Source organism: Mauremys reevesii, linkage group 7 (genome assembly GCF_016161935.1).
Source record: "Mauremys reevesii isolate NIE-2019 linkage group 7, ASM1616193v1, whole genome shotgun sequence".
Classification (NCBI taxonomy): Eukaryota; Metazoa; Chordata; order Testudines; family Geoemydidae; genus Mauremys; species Mauremys reevesii.
This window is the reverse complement of record NC_052629.1, coordinates 78153769-78169940: the sequence shown is the minus strand read 5'-3', so window position 1 is coordinate 78169940 and position 16172 is coordinate 78153769. Positions and strand designations below refer to the sequence as shown.

General features: G+C 52.2%; 1 protein-coding gene across 3 annotated transcripts; it reads left to right on the top strand.

Annotated features, from left to right (window-relative positions):
- The first annotated feature begins 303 nt into the window (after window positions 1-303).
- Window positions 304-12737, top strand: TMEM115 (transmembrane protein 115). 3 transcript variants are annotated; one of them, XR_005582993.1, is made up of 3 exons: window positions 304-1503; window positions 8290-8379; window positions 11052-11186. XR_005582993.1 is itself a non-coding variant. In XM_039482191.1 (2 exons), the coding sequence occupies exons 1-2, from the start codon at window positions 650-652 to the stop codon at window positions 11269-11271; spliced, it is 1074 nt and encodes a 357-aa protein (XP_039338125.1). In that variant the 5' UTR covers window positions 304-649; the 3' UTR covers window positions 11272-12737. The 3 variants fall into 3 exon arrangements, 1 of the variants encoding a protein (XP_039338125.1); XR_005582992.1 differs by having other exon boundaries at window positions 8287-8379; XM_039482191.1 differs by lacking the exon at window positions 8290-8379 and having other exon boundaries at window positions 11052-12737.
- Window positions 12738-16172: the final 3435 nt, after the last annotated feature.

Sequence of the window (16172 nt, the reverse complement as noted above, 5' to 3'; positions counted from 1 at the left end):
AGAGAGGCCGGGCAGCCCCCTGAGGTGAAGGGGGCGTGAGTGGCAGGCCCGGAGACACGCCCCTAGGCTCGGGACCTGCCCTCCCCTCCCCCCCGTGCGCACACAGCCAAGGGGAGCCGGGCTCTGCCCCGCCCGCTGGGGTAACGGGGTGTAGGGAGCCCAGGCCGGGACGGACGAGCGGGGGTGGGGTAACGGGGTGCAGGGGGCCCAGGCCGGGACGGACGAGCGGGGGTCGGGTAACGGGGTGCAGGGGGCACAGGCCGGGACGGACGAGCGGGGGTGGGGTAACGGGGTGCAGGGGGCACAGGGTGTGGTGGAGGCACTCCAGTGGGGCTTTGCGGTATCTGAGCATTTTGGGTAACAGGGCCAAGGGGATCTGGGCTCGTCCCTTTTGGATTCTCTGGCAGGCAGGGTAACAGTCCCCTGCTGTGCTGTCGGGGGGGGGCGGGGGGGAGGCTGATCAGCAGGGCGGAGAGCTCTGTCGTCCCCCCTCTCGGTGCCTGTGGTGGCTGGTGTCAGGACTGAAGTCTGCTTTATCCATACTGAGGAAGAGGTGGAGAGGGGGCTGCTGGATGCATGACTCCCCCAAAAGAATCAAATCAAGGCCCCTGACTGGTTCAGTGAAGGTGTGTGGGGGCAGAGATTCAACATGAACCGCTACCTCCCAGTAGCCCGGCAGCATTTTCTGGCTGTGCTGGCCAGCACCAGTGTGGTGGTGAAGTCCATCTGTGCTGCTGTCATCCTGCTCTACCTTCTATCCTTTGCTGTGGACACAGTGTTCGGGCTTGGCGTGACTCCCGGTTACCTCTTTCCACCCAACTTTTGGATCTGGACGTTGGCCACACACAGTGTGGTGGAGAAGCATGTCTGGGACGTTGGTGTGAGCCTGGCCACAGTAGTGCTGGCTGGCAGGCTGCTGGAGCCCCTGTGGGGAGCACTGGAGCTCCTGATCTTCTTTGCAGTGGTGAATATCTCAGTTGGGCTTCTGGGAGCCTTTGCCTACTTTCTCACCTATGTGGGGTCATTCAATCTCTTGTACCTGTTTACCGTTCGCATTCACGGCATGCTGGGCTTCCTCGGTGGGGTCTTGGTGGCCCTCAAGCAGACCATGGGTGACAGCACTGTCCTGAAGGTGCCCCAGGTGCGGATGAAAGTGGTCCCTATGCTCTTACTCCTTATCCTGGCTGCTCTGAGGCTGACCACCCTAATTGAAAGCAACCTATTGGCCTCTTACGGCTTTGGGGTCCTCTCCAGCTGGATCTATCTTCGTTTCTACCAGAGGCACAGTAGGGGACGTGGAGACATGTCAGACCACTTTGCCTTTGCCACGTTCTTCCCCGAGATCCTGCAGCCCGTGATTGGTTTGGTGGCCAACTTGGTGCATGGCATCTTGGTGAAGGTAAAAGTTTGCCGGAAAACAGTGAAGCGTTACGATGTCGGTGCTCCTTCATCCATCACCATCAGCCTGCCTGGAACAGACCCACAGGATGCTGAGAGGAGAAGGTATTGTATGTTCCCTTGAAATATATTGTGTGGTTAGAGATCATGAGTTCATGCAGCATACCCAGTGCTAGATACCTACTAAAGGTGAATTGAGATGAGTTTTAATAAGACCACAAAACTGCTTGGTTTCAGATTACTGTGTCTAGGTTTAAATGTTTTAAGGATTATTTTTAAAAGGGGAATATTTGAAAATCTGCCCCTCCTTTACTTGCCTCTCACAATCTGAATTCAGGGCTCTGTGTTTACCCCCTGCATCTGACATCGGGGAGCCATCAACTATTGTCTGCACTAGGATTTGTTCCCTGGTGGAGCCCTACTGATGACAGCAGCAGTGGAGGCCCTGATGTGGGACAGCTGCATTTTAGGGCCTATGTCATCTGGTTCTACTGAGAGCAGATCTGCCCCACACACTGTTAAAAACACTCATGCCTTGTGCACAGTAGCACTCCAACCATTGCTATTGCTAGTAAAACTTCAGCGATGATAATCGCAAGAAGTTCTGAAGGGGATCCTTGTACAGACAAGGTCTCTTAAGGGGAGTGAAACCCTGAGGTCAGCAGGCAGCAATCCTTTTAGTTCACCTCTTACTACCTATTTCCCCCCTCACCCCACCCCATCCCAAAAAAGGAATTTCCAGTGCAGAGAAAAATAAAACTACCCAAGGAAAGGAACTTTCCGTGCATCAAACCAGAACATTCCATCAGCAGTGGAGCCCACTTCAGAAGTGGGAGCCATCTCATCATTCCTATTTAAGAATTCAAGGGAAGCTGTTGAACCTTCCTTTTTTAAAAATATTATCTTTGTTCCTAATACATGGCTTAGATCCTTGCCATTTTAATAATCTAGTCCCTGTGCACATGCTTAACTTCAAGTGCAAGAGTATTCCTGTTGAAATCAGTGGGCCGAAGGTTCATGAGTCTCCACTTGACTGAGGCCTTAATTTGCTCTTTGCCAGTCATGCTAGCTTACTCTTCCTCCCTTTTCCAGTATGGGGAAGAAAATGAGATGAGTCAGTTTCACCTTTTCTCGTCACTTTCACTTCCTTGATCTGTTGAATCCAGGCAGCTGGTTGGGTTTGAACTCAATGGCAAAATATTTAAAAAGAAAAATTGCAAACACTGTTGTAAATTTTTCATGAACCCTTTTATTCATAGTCAGATTTTGCACACATTCCCTTTAACTTCTCAGTTGACTGTGCAATCTGATCATGTGTTTCATGAGTTTCGCAAGCAAGTGAGGCAAGAAACCTTCACATTTTATTGTCTTCAGTGTAAACATTTCCCTGTATTCAGGTTAGTCCTGTTTGGGGGAGATAGGGCTTGGAATAATGGTAACTGATTCAAGCTTCTGCTAGAGCTAGCCAGGTGGCAGTAACCTGAGCAGCTGCCACATCTGCACAGCTGCCCAGTTAGTAATTTCCCACAGGCTGTTCAGGAAAGATTGGCTTAAATAAGTCTCAAGCCCCAGCTTGGAGCATTCAGAGTGAAATGGAGCTAAGAACCTGCTGAAAAAAGTTGCCAGCTAATCACGTTCTTGTTAATGACGGCTCAACGTAATGGGCGTTTCTGGGCCCAGCTCTGCTAGGTGCCTTCTGTCAAACTTAGTTGAGAGCATTTGGCTCTCTGCCAGATCAGGCCCTGTAGGTAGCTGCCCAGCCTCAGGTGCTTTCCACCTGGCATTCAACTGGATGGCCATTCTTAAAGCAGAAGTCGTCATGTATTGCTTCATGCAGTGGAACAGACTTTTGTTATATCAGTTGAGGATAAAAGGGAGCTGGCGAAGGGTTAAATTCCCGCCCAAACGCATGGTTTCTTGGTTGCAGATGGGCTGTTGGGATTGAGGACAAAAGTGCAGTGGAGAGAGAACCCCTCTGTCCCTCCACTGGCAGGTTAAGTAGGAATGTTCATAGGTAGCCCCTGTCAGAAGGTGGCATCACGTGCCGGGAGGGATTAAAGTGGAGGAATCCTGCTAGGCGTACTGGAGATGTGGAGGATCCTGCTAGAGGGGAGGAAAGGAGCTGAAATGAGATTGCATGCCTGGGTGGAGAACGTGGTTAGTGTGGGAAAGCAAATAACTAGAGTACAACATGCACTGACAGTTCAGGGGGTTGCTGTGTGCCCTCTTTTATGAATCCCCACATTGCACTCCCTGTTTCCACAGAAGCTGCCAATGCCAGGTATCCAGAGCACTATAGGATGCACTGTAGTCACGGTGTATTCTGGGTAGACTGATTGCTTTGTTTTGCCTAGATTTGGAGGACTGAGGGAGGAGTCCCTGCTAGGAAGCCTGGAGGGGAAAAGGAGAGTTTGGCTCCAGTGCAGTTGCCGAACTTATAATAAAAACCATCTGTACATATTTGCTGATGCCCTAGATCTGAGCTTTCTTGGAAATCCAGCCCTTCTGCTGTGGAGGAAAGCTCTTCCCAGCTTCATATCACCTTCCTAGCTGCCTGCATTGTTGGCCTGGATTGGGCTTCTGAAATGTCCTACTAGCCAGATCTTTTTTCCTCCTCCTTGGAGCTGGCTGTCAAACTGGCTTCTTGTAGCCCAGTGTTTCTCAAACTGGGGTCACCGCTTGTGTAGGGAAAGCCCCTGGCGGGCTGGGCCAGTTTGTTTACCTGCCCCGCGCAACTCCCACTGGCCACGGTTCGCCACTGCAGGCTAATGGGAGCTGCTGGAAGTGGTGGCCAGTAAGTCCCTCAGCCCGTGCCGCTCCCAGCAGTCCCCATTGGCCCGGAGCAGCAAACCGCGGCCAGTGGGAGCCGCGATCGGCTGGACCTGCGGACGGGGCAGGTAAACAAACTGGCCCAGCCTGCCAGGGGCTTTCCCTACACAAGCGGTGACCCCAGTTTGAGAAACACTATTGTAGCCCATCCAGAAGTGCTGTTGCTATTGCCTCACAATAACTGCGGGCTGAGTTTTAAATGAAAGCTTCGCATTTCAGGGTAGAGGGTTGATCGTGCTCATGTGATGACGGAGAAGAGTACACCTGCTCGCTGACCTTTTAGAATGGCTAACTCTGGAGCAGGTGCAGACCATGTGGGCGCTGCAGCCTCTTCCCCCTGTGGCTTGTTCTGAGCTGCACACTGGGTGTTTTATCCAGAGGGTCAGTTTCCTTGATGTGGGTGTTTTTTCTCTGGAGTCTCCCTCCCTGGTAACATATCGGAGAGGGCATGTGACCAGCCCTTCTGTTAGGGTGAGCCATTGGGAGCTCTAAGTGCCTGCACAGAAGTTGTATCTGAAATCCTTCAGTCCCTTCCTGGACCCACCCAGGTTGACTCCCACAGAGCCCAGTTTCAATGTGAAGAACTTGCTTTGGCCTTTCTGACTGACATGGGGTGTTCAGACAATGGCAGTGAGAACTGCAGATGGCTGCGGGCATGGGCACTATGCAAAGCAGTGAAGAGACTGATGTGAAGAGTCCCTCTGCAGAGGCAGCTCTCTGTCCTAAGTCTGTGATGGGTTTAAGCAGACAGGCAAAGGGCATGGGGAGTGGCTTTAAAAACTGGGCAGAATTCTCGGCCAGGCCAGGCCACGGATTTGCAGCTGTGCCAGGTACAAAGCTGCCATTGACATCAGTGGAAGCTGAGTGCCTGTAGTGAGGGTGGAAATAGGCATTCCTGCCCTGCTGGTGTCTTGACACCAATATTCTAGTCACATCAGAGAGCATCTGGGTCTCAGCATAATTCACTAAAGCTTCCTAGGAGTGAATTGATTTGTTCAAAGAGGTGCCAGCCGCAGCCCCTGTGCTCTGCCTCCACCTCAGAGGTCTCCCCTGAGGCTTCTCTGAGCTGCCAGTCTTTTCCTAGGACCTCCTCAGGACCTGCAAGTCAGTCTTGGGGACCAGGTCTGTAGCTACCACTGAGCGGGAGGACCGCCTCACAGAACCGCTGCTACACAACCCGCCATTGCTGTGTGCACGTGGAGGAGTCCTCTCTGGTGTGCCAGATGACGGTCCTGGCTGGCACCACCAGAATCAGAGACCTCCTGGACAACGATCAGAGGGACTGGGTGGACCCTTTGGCCAGCGCATGGGGCTGCCAACCCTGTATGTCCCCTGTCATGCTCCATGAGGTGAGGGCAGCCTAGCCTCCTGCTTCTCTTACTTTCTTCGAGCAGCTCCTGTGGGAGGTCCTCCCCACTCACTCCAGCCCTCCAGAACTCATCAGGCCCCTGCCCCATGAGCCTCCTCAGCCGCCCCTAACATGTTATCTGAGTTGGCTGAACGACATCCAGCCAGTCGGTCCACCTCTGAACCAGGCCCAGGGAACATCTGTACATCCTTGTGCTTCATACTATCCACTTACTCACCCTTGGGTTCCATCCTGACACCAAGTGGCGGGGCCTGCTGCCACCTGCTGAGGGTGAGGAACCCCAGTGGGCCAGTCTGTGCGCCACTTTGGTGTCACATCCCCAGTGGGGATGTGACTCCTTCACAGTGCCATGAGCACTGGCATGTACCTGGCATGATTCACAAACTCCCCCCCCACACACACACCTGTCCTGTTTGTGGGGAGAGGGAGACCCTGGCACATGTGTATGTAGAATGTGTCAGGTTGCAGCCCCTCTTCTGGCTTCTCCAAAACCTCTTACTGAGGTTCTGGTTGCACTTTTCCCTGCACCTCCTGATTCTTGCACACCCCATCCACGCCCCCACAAAGTCATGGGACCTGCTCGTCAGCATCCTCCTGGTGCTAGCTGAGATGACCATCCATCATACCGGGAGAAGAAAGCTGGCTGGTGCGGGGGGCGGAGAGGAGAGGTGCTCTGCACCCATGGGGCCTATTTCTTGTCCGCTCATATCTCTGGGCAGTGTCCTCTGATTCCTGGGATGCCTTTGAAGGGTGGTGGGCGCTGTCTGGGGAGCTCTACTCCATGTCTCTTCTGGTTCCCTGATTTCTAGCCTTTAATCTCAAGCCCATTCCTGTTTTCTCCTTGGTTATCCCCAGCAATCGATTATAGCCTGGACCTAGTGCTTCCTCTCCTGTAATTGAGGGGGCAGGCCTTTAGTTATGGGTGGGCCTAGACTCACCTGGCCCCTGCTCTGCCTCAGAAAAGGTGAGACAGTTTGCTTTCCACTAAACCAGCTCTGGGAGAGCAATAACACTGGCGCGTGTTGCTGGTTCAAGCGCTTCCTCTTCCTCCAGCCGACCCAGGTTCCAAGTTCTCTCTCTCATTCGCTGGCATATTTCAGGTGAGTCCTGTTGAGATGGTGAGGTGATATGGGATCTGGAACAGACATAGGCCCTTGGCAGTTATCACAAACCTGCTAAGTTCCGTCTAGTCCCTCCTTGTCCCAGGATCTCATGTGGAGTTGTTCCCTTTGGATGCACACAACCAGGGTACGTTTTAAAGCAACTTTAGTGATGGTGAAACCAGCCAGCTCAAGAGCCCAGGAGACTCGACCCACAGAAATGGTGATCTGATGAGCAGCAGTGCAAACTCCCCAGCCCCAATTACCTTGTCAGTATGCCTCAGCCCTGTCTCAGAGGGAACTCACCTCTAGAGATGAGACAGTTGTTTCCTCCCCCCCTTCTATCCAGTGAGTAAATCTGGCAGGCTCTTGAACTACGGCTGGGCAGTGAACAGAAATGACTCAGAGCTGGAATGTGTCTCATTCCTCCGGCTGCATCTTGCACCACACAGCATAATTTCCCAGTAGACAATGAGTGCTCCTATATAATGTGGCATGGCAAATGTGAGTCAATGGCCAGTGCAAATTCAGAGCAGACTCTCTGCAGGAGCTTGCAGTGAGGGTTGCATTGTAATCCATTACTGACTTGAAAAACAAATGTCCTTGTTTTTATGTAGAATAGATAAAGCACCTGTTTGGCTCCATATATCTTAACCTTTCTGGTCTGGCTTCCTGTTGCAGTGAGGGTTAAATTACTTCTGAGACATGGGGTGGGACAGGACAGCTCTGGGTTTCTCTGTTTAACAGACCTTTGTCTTGGGTCCTTGTTACTGTCTTTCCCTCTCTTCTTGCTTCTCTGCTACTGTCTCACCACTCCCTTCTTGTTTTTGTGGGTGACGTTGGAATTATTAATTTTTGCACAGGGTATTACTACAACACTAATTTAATCATAAATTCCTTTATTAAATCCAAAGGCCAAATAGTGTTTATACAATTGCTTTGAACATGCCTAAAAGCCTAAATAATAAGCAATTTATTACACCCAATATAGTAACAACATATAAGCATTTGATCAACATACTTACTCAGTGGGCTAAACCCAGGCGTGCTTAGACCCATATTGGTCTGCTGCAACATATAACATCTGCATGACTCAATGAACCCTTTAAGAGTTTACTTTTTCTGCCCTTCAACAAACAAGTGATATCATTGCCAGTTACTGACCTCAGCTAAAAACCAGTCGGAGACAGTTCACCCTTATTTCCAATCTTAATCCAGATAATATTTACAATCCTCAAGGCCTTTCCTCCCCTCCCTCTTGCTGACTAACAGTTTTTCAATGCACCGGGGCTCACATAAGCTTTAACATTGGTGGGAAGGGCAATGTTGGCTCATTTTAAGACAGATTCTCTCTGTTTTATTTAAAATCATCCACAGTCACCTGTATGGATCAGAGGCTGCCTTTTTAGAAACTTCCCCTTATCTAATCAGTTAGTCTTTGAACCAGATGTCCTCCCCACTTCATTCCCTCTGGCCTTATGACTCATTATTTCAAGGTATTCCTTCTACTTGCTAGTCAGGGTCTCTTTACAATACAAATATATTTTGTTAATCAAATTTAAACTAATCTGCATTTTTATATTTATCCAGCAGTGGTATCTCCTAGGCTACCTTTACTCCTTTCTCCCAACTGGAGGCAGCTAGATGGGAGCATTGCCTGACATGGCACTTCCCCACCCCTAGGTAATGATTGAACTGTGTCAGTAGCTCTCCCAGCCTCTTCTGGCCCAAAGAACAAGAAACCCACTGGCCAATGTGTGCTCTGACCTGTCAGTCTCCTCCACCTCCTTTCTTTCTCCCTTCCACTTCAGTCTCTTACCTCTCTCTGCCCCAGGATGAAGCCTGTGTCCCTCCTACTCTAGTGGTTAACCAGTGGTAGCAGGAGTAAAACTGACAAGGATGGTGCCAGTTTCACTCCACAGTTGCATTTACTGCCAGCATGCTTAGGGGGAAGCAGTTTGTGTAGGAACAGCCCAGGGGAGATTCTCCCAGGAGAGGATGGACATTGGTTAGCACAGCACAGATGGGGGCACAGGATGCCCCCAGGCCTGCACCAAATGTAATCTCCTGGTGTTCTGGCATGCATATATTCCACAAACACTCCCACACTCTTCAGAATTTCCCTTCAGAAGGGTGGGGGCTTGACCTCAGCTGATGAGCAGACATTCCCAGAAAAGAGGGGGAGATTTATTCAAGGGATAATGTTAGCAGCAGAAGAGTAACGGAGGCACTGAACAGTGCTCCTGGGTGATCTAACGCTACAGCCAGGCTGAGGGATTCGATAAGCTGCTTCTGTGGTTAGCACCTTGTCTGTTTCTCTGCCAGCACCATATTTCAAATGATGTGATACCCACAAGGAAGGGAAGCTGCAGTTTGGTCCTGCTGCCTTCTAGGACTCCAGCAGTGTCTGTTTGGGGGCAGGAGTTAGGTGGAAGGACCAGGGAGGAAGTGATTGACTGTCCAGTAAGTCAGATTGTTCAAATACACATCTTAGGAGCCACTTTGAGCTCCCAGTGAGGACCTAGGGGCCCTAATTCAGAGGCCAGGGTTTGAAATCTGTGTCCTTTGTCTCTGAAGATTTCAGTGTAGTGTGTGGGAGGAGAATGTTCTCTCTTCTGTGTTCAGACTGGCTGAAATCCTTCTATTGCCTAAACTGGATCACAGAATCGCTGCCCAGTCCCTATTAGTATTTATTACTACTGCAATAGTGCCCACAAGGCTGTCAGGATCAGGGCCCTGTTGGTGCTATTCAGACACATAGTAAAAGATGCTCTCTGCCCCAGAGACCTTACAATCTCATGGGTCTCATATCAATGCTGCATTCACAAGGGATACGCCTTAAGTGCAACTGACTGTACTTGGGGAGGGCAGCAGGAAGAGGGTCTTGGTTCAGATGCTGTCCTGACTGAAGCCAAGATCCTGAAAGATTCTGTCCCTTGGGAGACCCTCCCAAGTCCCATTCGTCGGTGTTTTCACCAAATGTGGTTCTTGGTGTTGATGGCCTAACCTGGTGGGTTGCTGCCTTTCAGAAGACCCTGATCTGTTCAGATCTTAGCAAGGTTACTCAAGGCATAGCCACAGGAGGGTCTGTGCTAGATCTGGGGAGTAACCAGAGGTGAAAGTAAGCCGGTCCAGTCTGGTATGGTGTACTGGCAAGAGCCAGTACGCCGTGCCAGACTGGACCGGCTTCCGCAGCGGTAATTTAAAGGGCCTGGAGCTCCGGCCGCTGCGGAGAGCCCCGAGCCCTTTAAATCCCTGCCAAAGCTCCAGCAGCTGGGCTCCTGCGGTGATTTAAAGGGCCCGAAGCTCTGCAGCAACCGGAGCCCTGGGCCCTTTAATTCGCCTCTGAGCCCTTGGGCTCCCTGCCACCACTGCAGCTGGTAGCTCCGGGGTGATTTAAAGGCCCTGGGGCTCCCAGCCACAGCTGGAGCCCCAGGGTCTTTAAATCTTGAAAGGCCCCACCTCTTCTGATTGAGGCCACGCCCCCGTTCAGGACTCTGGCATACCAGTAAGTCCTTTAAGTATCAGAGGGGTAGCCGTGTTAGTCTGGATCTGTAAAAGCAGCAAAGAATCCTGTGGCACCTTATAGACTAACAGACATTTTGCAGCATGTAAGTCCTTTAAGTTACTTTCACTCCTGGGAGTACCTGCAGGAGCTCTGCATTTCCCTGGCACTTAGGCCTCTGCCCTGTGAAATTCCCCTGTAAGGAATGCCCACCAAGGAGGACTGTGTTGGTGCATTCACTACTGCCCATAGCATCTCCCAGGCAAGAGCAGCCAAGTGAAACTGACACAAAAACCCTACTGCCTCTGCTGGAGATAGGCAATGTGCGGGAAGTGCAGAGACACGTCCTTAACTCTTTGCTGCTGCTGAGGGTGCTCTGCCATGGGGAGATGAGCAGAGGGGGCTAGACTAAACCATAAAGCCGTTGCAGACTGGGAGAAGCAGCAGCCAGAATAAACGGGAGATACACCTGAGTCGATAGGGATGGAGAGCTGTATGCAGGTTTGGTGGAGCGAGTTACGAGCCAGCAGGAGGTGTAGGAGCACCAAGGATGGTAACTGATGTATGGGGAACAGTAGCCACTCAGAGACTGAACCAGAGGAAGTGGGGCAGAAATGCAGCAAAAGGAGAGTGGGCAGGAATCTGAGCAGGGTTATTGTATTAGAGTTCTTTTGCTCCCACTCTAGTGGTTATTTGGGCTGGACAGATGGTCGATAGAAGCATTGGAAGATGTCCCTCGCTCCCCCGAAATACCCATGAAGTGCCCAGCACGTTGTAACACGTGCCTTTTCCCTGGGAGTACCTGAAGCTGATCTTGCACTAACCCTGCATGTTCGTCCTTGTCCTACAGACAACTTGCCCTGAAGGCGCTGAATGAGCGGTTGAAACGCGTGGAGGACCAGTCAGCGTGGCCCAGCATGGAGGACGATGAGGATGAGGGAGGTCCCAAGGCGGACAGCCCGCTGCTCCCTGAGAAGAGCCAAAGCAGCCGGGATGCCAATGCCGCAGGGAAAGGAACCAGCCAGGAGTCCAGCCTCATTACCTTTGAGGATGCCCCCCCTCAGCTGTGACCTGTGAACACACCACCTCCCCTGTCAGCGTGATCCCTTCTATCTTCTCACAGTCCTGTCTGCTCCCCGGTAATGCTGTCTGCAGGGAGCAAGGGGACACCTCCAGCAACCTCAAGAGGAGAGGGCTACCTCATTCCAGCATTTAATAGCCACAGTCAGCTGATGCCATGTCTCTAGACTGTCTCTGGGTGGTAACCGTTAGCCAGTGCTGGCTTCTTGGAAGGGCTCTCTCTCCTGCTGGGGCTCTGGTTCTCATTTGCTTTCTTCAGTGGTGATGTGAGGTTCCTCAAAGACACTAAGCAGGGCTGGGCACCAACCACCAAGGGGGGTGGACTTGCGTGTGTCTCTTCAGCACAGGACATGGACTGGTCTGTCCAGAGAGGCCTTATGCTGGCCGCCTCTGCCAGTAGCCACCACTGGGGCTAGCTGACTGTGTACGCCTCAGTGGTGGCCATGGCACTGTCTGGGTGGAGGCACTGGACTCATCCGGCCTCAGGATTTGCCCTGTGCGTGGTTGGTCAGGTCCCAGTTTTGAAGCCTGTGTGCTAGACCACTAAATGACCCTCACAGCATCCCAGAGGGCAAACTCAGCAAGTGATACAGCACTTTCTCTCTCTTACTTTTGTGGTGGTGGTTGTTAAAAAGTACCCTGCAGCTTCCTTTTTCCCTTTCAAAGTTAGTTTTGTTACTGATCTGAGGAGCAGGAAGTTTTTTCTTAATCCCTTTGCTATATTAACCCTTTCCCCTCTGGCCCCAATTATCTGGCAAGAACTGACTACAATAAATTCCTGAGTTGGGAATTTGCCATGATCATTAGATAAGCCTGTTTAGCTACAAAGTAATTGCTTAATACCGCCCCATTGCTGCAGCTGCCTACCTTGAATTATTGACTGGAAAGTCTGGGGCCACAGAGCTTTGAGCCTAGTCCATAGACATACATCAACCCTAGTCTTTCTGTGGGTGTCCTAGAGGGGTTTAATTTTATTTGTGTTGTTGCTACTTTGGATTTTCTCTAATTTCTTTCGCGGTGATTTAAATTGTAACACAGCCTCTGAACTGGGTAGGACCTGCGCGTTCACTGCAGCTTGGATGAATCATCTGTGCATTGATTCTTTGTCAGATGGCAAATCTGTTTTATGGTGGGGCTCTTGACAATTCTTCCAACACCTGCTTTTTCCCCTCCCTTTGATTAAAATGTTGGCTTCCTCTCTCCTTTTCCCCTCCTCTGTGCTGATGGGATTTTTTGGAGAGGGGTTGGGGGGGCTTCTCTGGAAAAGCTTTCCTTGAGAACCAGCCCCCCAAGACTATACCACTTCGGCTTGTATACTTCCCTGGGAGGCAGCTACCAAATTGAGGAGTGTGCATGTGTGATGACCCTTTTTTTAAAAGGGCCACACAAGAAGGTTTTGTCAACCGAGAAATAAACATACGGGAATTTCAGTATCAATAAACAATTATTTCAAAGAGTGCCTCTCACTTTAGTTTGTAGATCACTCAAAGCCCAGGTCCTGTTTGGAGGGTCACCCTTCCATTTCATTTTATTTCCCTTATCTGCTCTGATCCCTACATCACCAGTAAGTCCGAGTCCCATCCTAATGTGTGGCAGAAGCTTTCAAGCTGTATGTTTTTCTGAGCCATTGATGATCCCTCTGTTTAAGAGCAGCTGTCTCTTTAGTCTAGGTGGCTGCTAGAGCACAGGACACGAGACTGGCTCTGCCAAGACCAGAGCTGGGGGCGAGGGCTCCTGGGGTTTGGTTGGCATTGGTAGCAGAAGAATTTAGGGGCTGGGCTCTTATCCCTAGCAAGCCATGCTCAGATCCTAACTCAGTCCCTTGAGAAACTAATTCAGTGAGTCTCATCTTAGTCCCCCATTTAGTCACATGATGGTTTCCAGTCTCTGAGAGAGTGATGGGGGCGTACCATGTGAGGGTGCGATGAGAGGTAGGGGTTCAGGTTGGAATAACTGGAAATCCTGTGGGTTAGGTGTGACGAAGTGGGGGATTTTCTTGATTTTTATTTTCCCCCCACCCCCAATGGTTTGCCGAGGGGTGGGACCTCTGGGTGTTGCTGGTTTAATGAGGTGATGGCAGAGGGAGTTTGTTGTTACAGAGGGCCAGCAACGGAACTTGGGACCCCAACCAAAGCCTGGGAGAATGGATACCCCACCAGTGGTGAGTGGGAGGCCCAGCTCAGGCGACTCAGCTGGTTCTGGCCAGTGGGAGGACAATGGGCCGTGGAGAGAGTGGAGCCCGGTGACCTGACCAGCCGGTGGGGAACAAAGGATGGATGAGAGGCGAGGAGGCCCAGGCGACCCTGTTTACCTGGATAGAAGACGAAGGACAGAGACGGCTTGGGGGCAGGTGGTACTGGATGACCAGCTGGAAAGCAGAGGGCTTGGGACTGGGGAGACCAGCCAGAGCCCACCTGGATGCAGGGGAGACTTAGATGTACTGTGCTGAGGGAGGGCCATCCCTGAGGGTCCTGAGAGTTTCCTATGCTGTGTTCAGAGGCTCAAAAAACCCTCCTGTTTTACGCTGGCTGAGAGTCGCTCTGGTCTAGAGAACAGGGTTGCATTATTCCCTCTGGGAGTGGAGGCCCTGGGGGTCCAGAGCGAGTGGACTCCCTGAGGGGGCCAATGGCGAGAGAGAGGTGTGCTAAGGCTCAGAGAGGTGCAGTTCCAGGAGGCAGAGGGTCTTAACCCCTGAGAGAGAGTGAACCCTCGAGAAGGGCTGTCACACTGAATGGGGGTCCCCTCAGGGACTGTATGGGCCAAGAGCGGGCACATCCTGAGAGTCCATGACAACGTGGTAGCAGAGGATGGTTTGTGGATGAATCCTGTAGACAGTTGGCTGTGAGTGCAGGCCCTTTGCAGTGAGTGGCTGCCAGTGATAAAACAAGGAAATTTAAGGAACCAGTGTGGAAATGGCCTATAACAAGCTCCGTAAGAGGGACCTGGCACATCTGTGCAGGGGGAGAGGGCTGAGCGTGGGGAGGCTCACTAAGGAACAGCTGATGGCTTAGCTTGTAGAGAATGATCAGTCTGAGGAACAGGCTCCAGATCCCGGGGGGCTCCCGGGATGCCCGGAGAGCTGGGGAGTAGCTGTGGGGGCAGTCCATGTAGCGGCCAGGAGTCCAACTCCCCAGTTAGGTTTCTCCCTGGAGGAGCTGCGGAGGCGGATGTTGAAAGCAAAGCAGCTGGAGCTGAAGGAGCAGAGGCTGGCAGACTGCAGAACAGCAGAAGCATGAGTTGGAGTTAGAGGAGAGGCAGGCCAAGAGGACCTGCCAGGGGGTAAGTGGGGAAGGGCCCCAAGACGTCAGTTCTCTGGGGAATCTAGACACCAAACTGCTGCCTCAGTTTAAAGAGGGGGGATATTGAGGCCTACCTTACAGCCTTTGAGAAGGCCTGTGATCTGCACCAGATTGACCCCGCAGACAGGCTAACCCCTCTGCTGGGTCCGAAGGCCATAGAGGCATTCAGCCAAATGGATGGTATTGAGATGGGGGACTGTGACCTGTTCAAACAGGCTTTGCTGCTGCACTTCAACTGACCCCTGAGGCGTACAGGAAACTATTCCAGGGTGTAGGCAAGACCTCAAGCGTCACTTACAAGGAGGTTGCCAGCCTGCTGGGGGAATATCTCCGCAAGCGGGGGAAGGGCACAGGGGCCACTACTGCAGAGGCCATGTATAACCTGGTGGGGTTGGAGCAGCTGTTTGACATTTGCCCTCCAGACCTTAAGGTGTGGTTAGGGGACCAGAAGCCTAAAGATCTGCACAGTGCGGGGGCACTGGCAGATGAGATTGTGGCAGATATGGGGGAGGAGGGAGACCCACATTGGGTGACTCCCCTTCCGAGTCCCCAGAGACCTCTCAAAGGCAGGGCTCCAGTTCCAGAGCACCCATACTCAATCCTCTGGGGGTGTGTGGGACAGGCCCCAGGGGACAATGGGTACAAGGAGCATCCAGGGGTTCTGGGATGTGGGTTCAGAGGTGACACTGGCGTGGCCTGTAGTGGAGGACCCAGACCAGCTAGTGCCCAATGCATACATGACCCTGAGGGGAGTGTTGGGCCCCCTGTCAAGGTGCCTGTAGCGGGGATACACCTGAAATGAGGGGGCTAAGGAGGGACCCGAAGAGGTTGGGGTGCTTGATCACCTGCCTACCGAGGTGCTAATGGGTAATTATTTGGAGGACTGGCTGGATGGCACTCGGAGCGCCCTGGTCCTTACCTGGAGCCAGAGCCAGCGAGGGATGCGGGACCTCCTGAAGGAGGGGACTGAAGCACCGAGGGTAGGGCTTGACAGGACTGGGCCAGAGCCTCTGTCCCAAGGTGGGGAAACTGAGGCACAGCCAACCGGGCTGTACCCTGAAACCCAGCAACTGAATTCCAGACAGAGATGCAGTAGGATCCTTCCTTAGAGAAGCTGAGGGCCCTTGCTGGGCACAGTGCTGCAGGATCCCAGGGGGAGGACCACCAGGAGAGATTCCTTCGGGAGAAGGGATTCTTGTACTGGGAATGGGCTGGTTCAGGGCAAACTGAACCTTGGAATGCCAGGGGGCAGTTGGTGGTCCCCCAAAGGTACCACCACAGACTATTGTACTTGGCCCATGATATTCCCCTTTTGGGGCATCCAGTGCACCAGGCAGAGGCTGCTGCACAACTTTTACTGGCCTGGGGTCTTTGACACGGTCCAACAGTGTTGCAGGTCCTGTGACTCCTGACAGAGGGTGAGGAAGGCCTGGGACAAGTGTAAAGCAGCTCTGAGACCCTTGCCTATCATAGAGGAGCCTTTCCAGAGGTTGCTATGGACATAGTGGGGGCCCTTCAGCAGGGTGACCTGATCAGGGAAGAAATACATTCTGCTGGTGGTGGATTTCACTAGGCGCTATCCCGAGGCAGTG

Coding starts and splice junctions, on each gene's coding strand:
- TMEM115 (XM_039482191.1), top strand. CDS start 650: ATGAACCGCTACCTCCCAGTAGCCCGGCAGCATTTTCTGGCTGTGCTG. Junction 1,504..11,051: donor CAGGATGCTGAGAGGAGAAG/GTATTGTATGTT, acceptor CTTGTCCTACAG/ACAACTTGCCCTGAAGGCGC.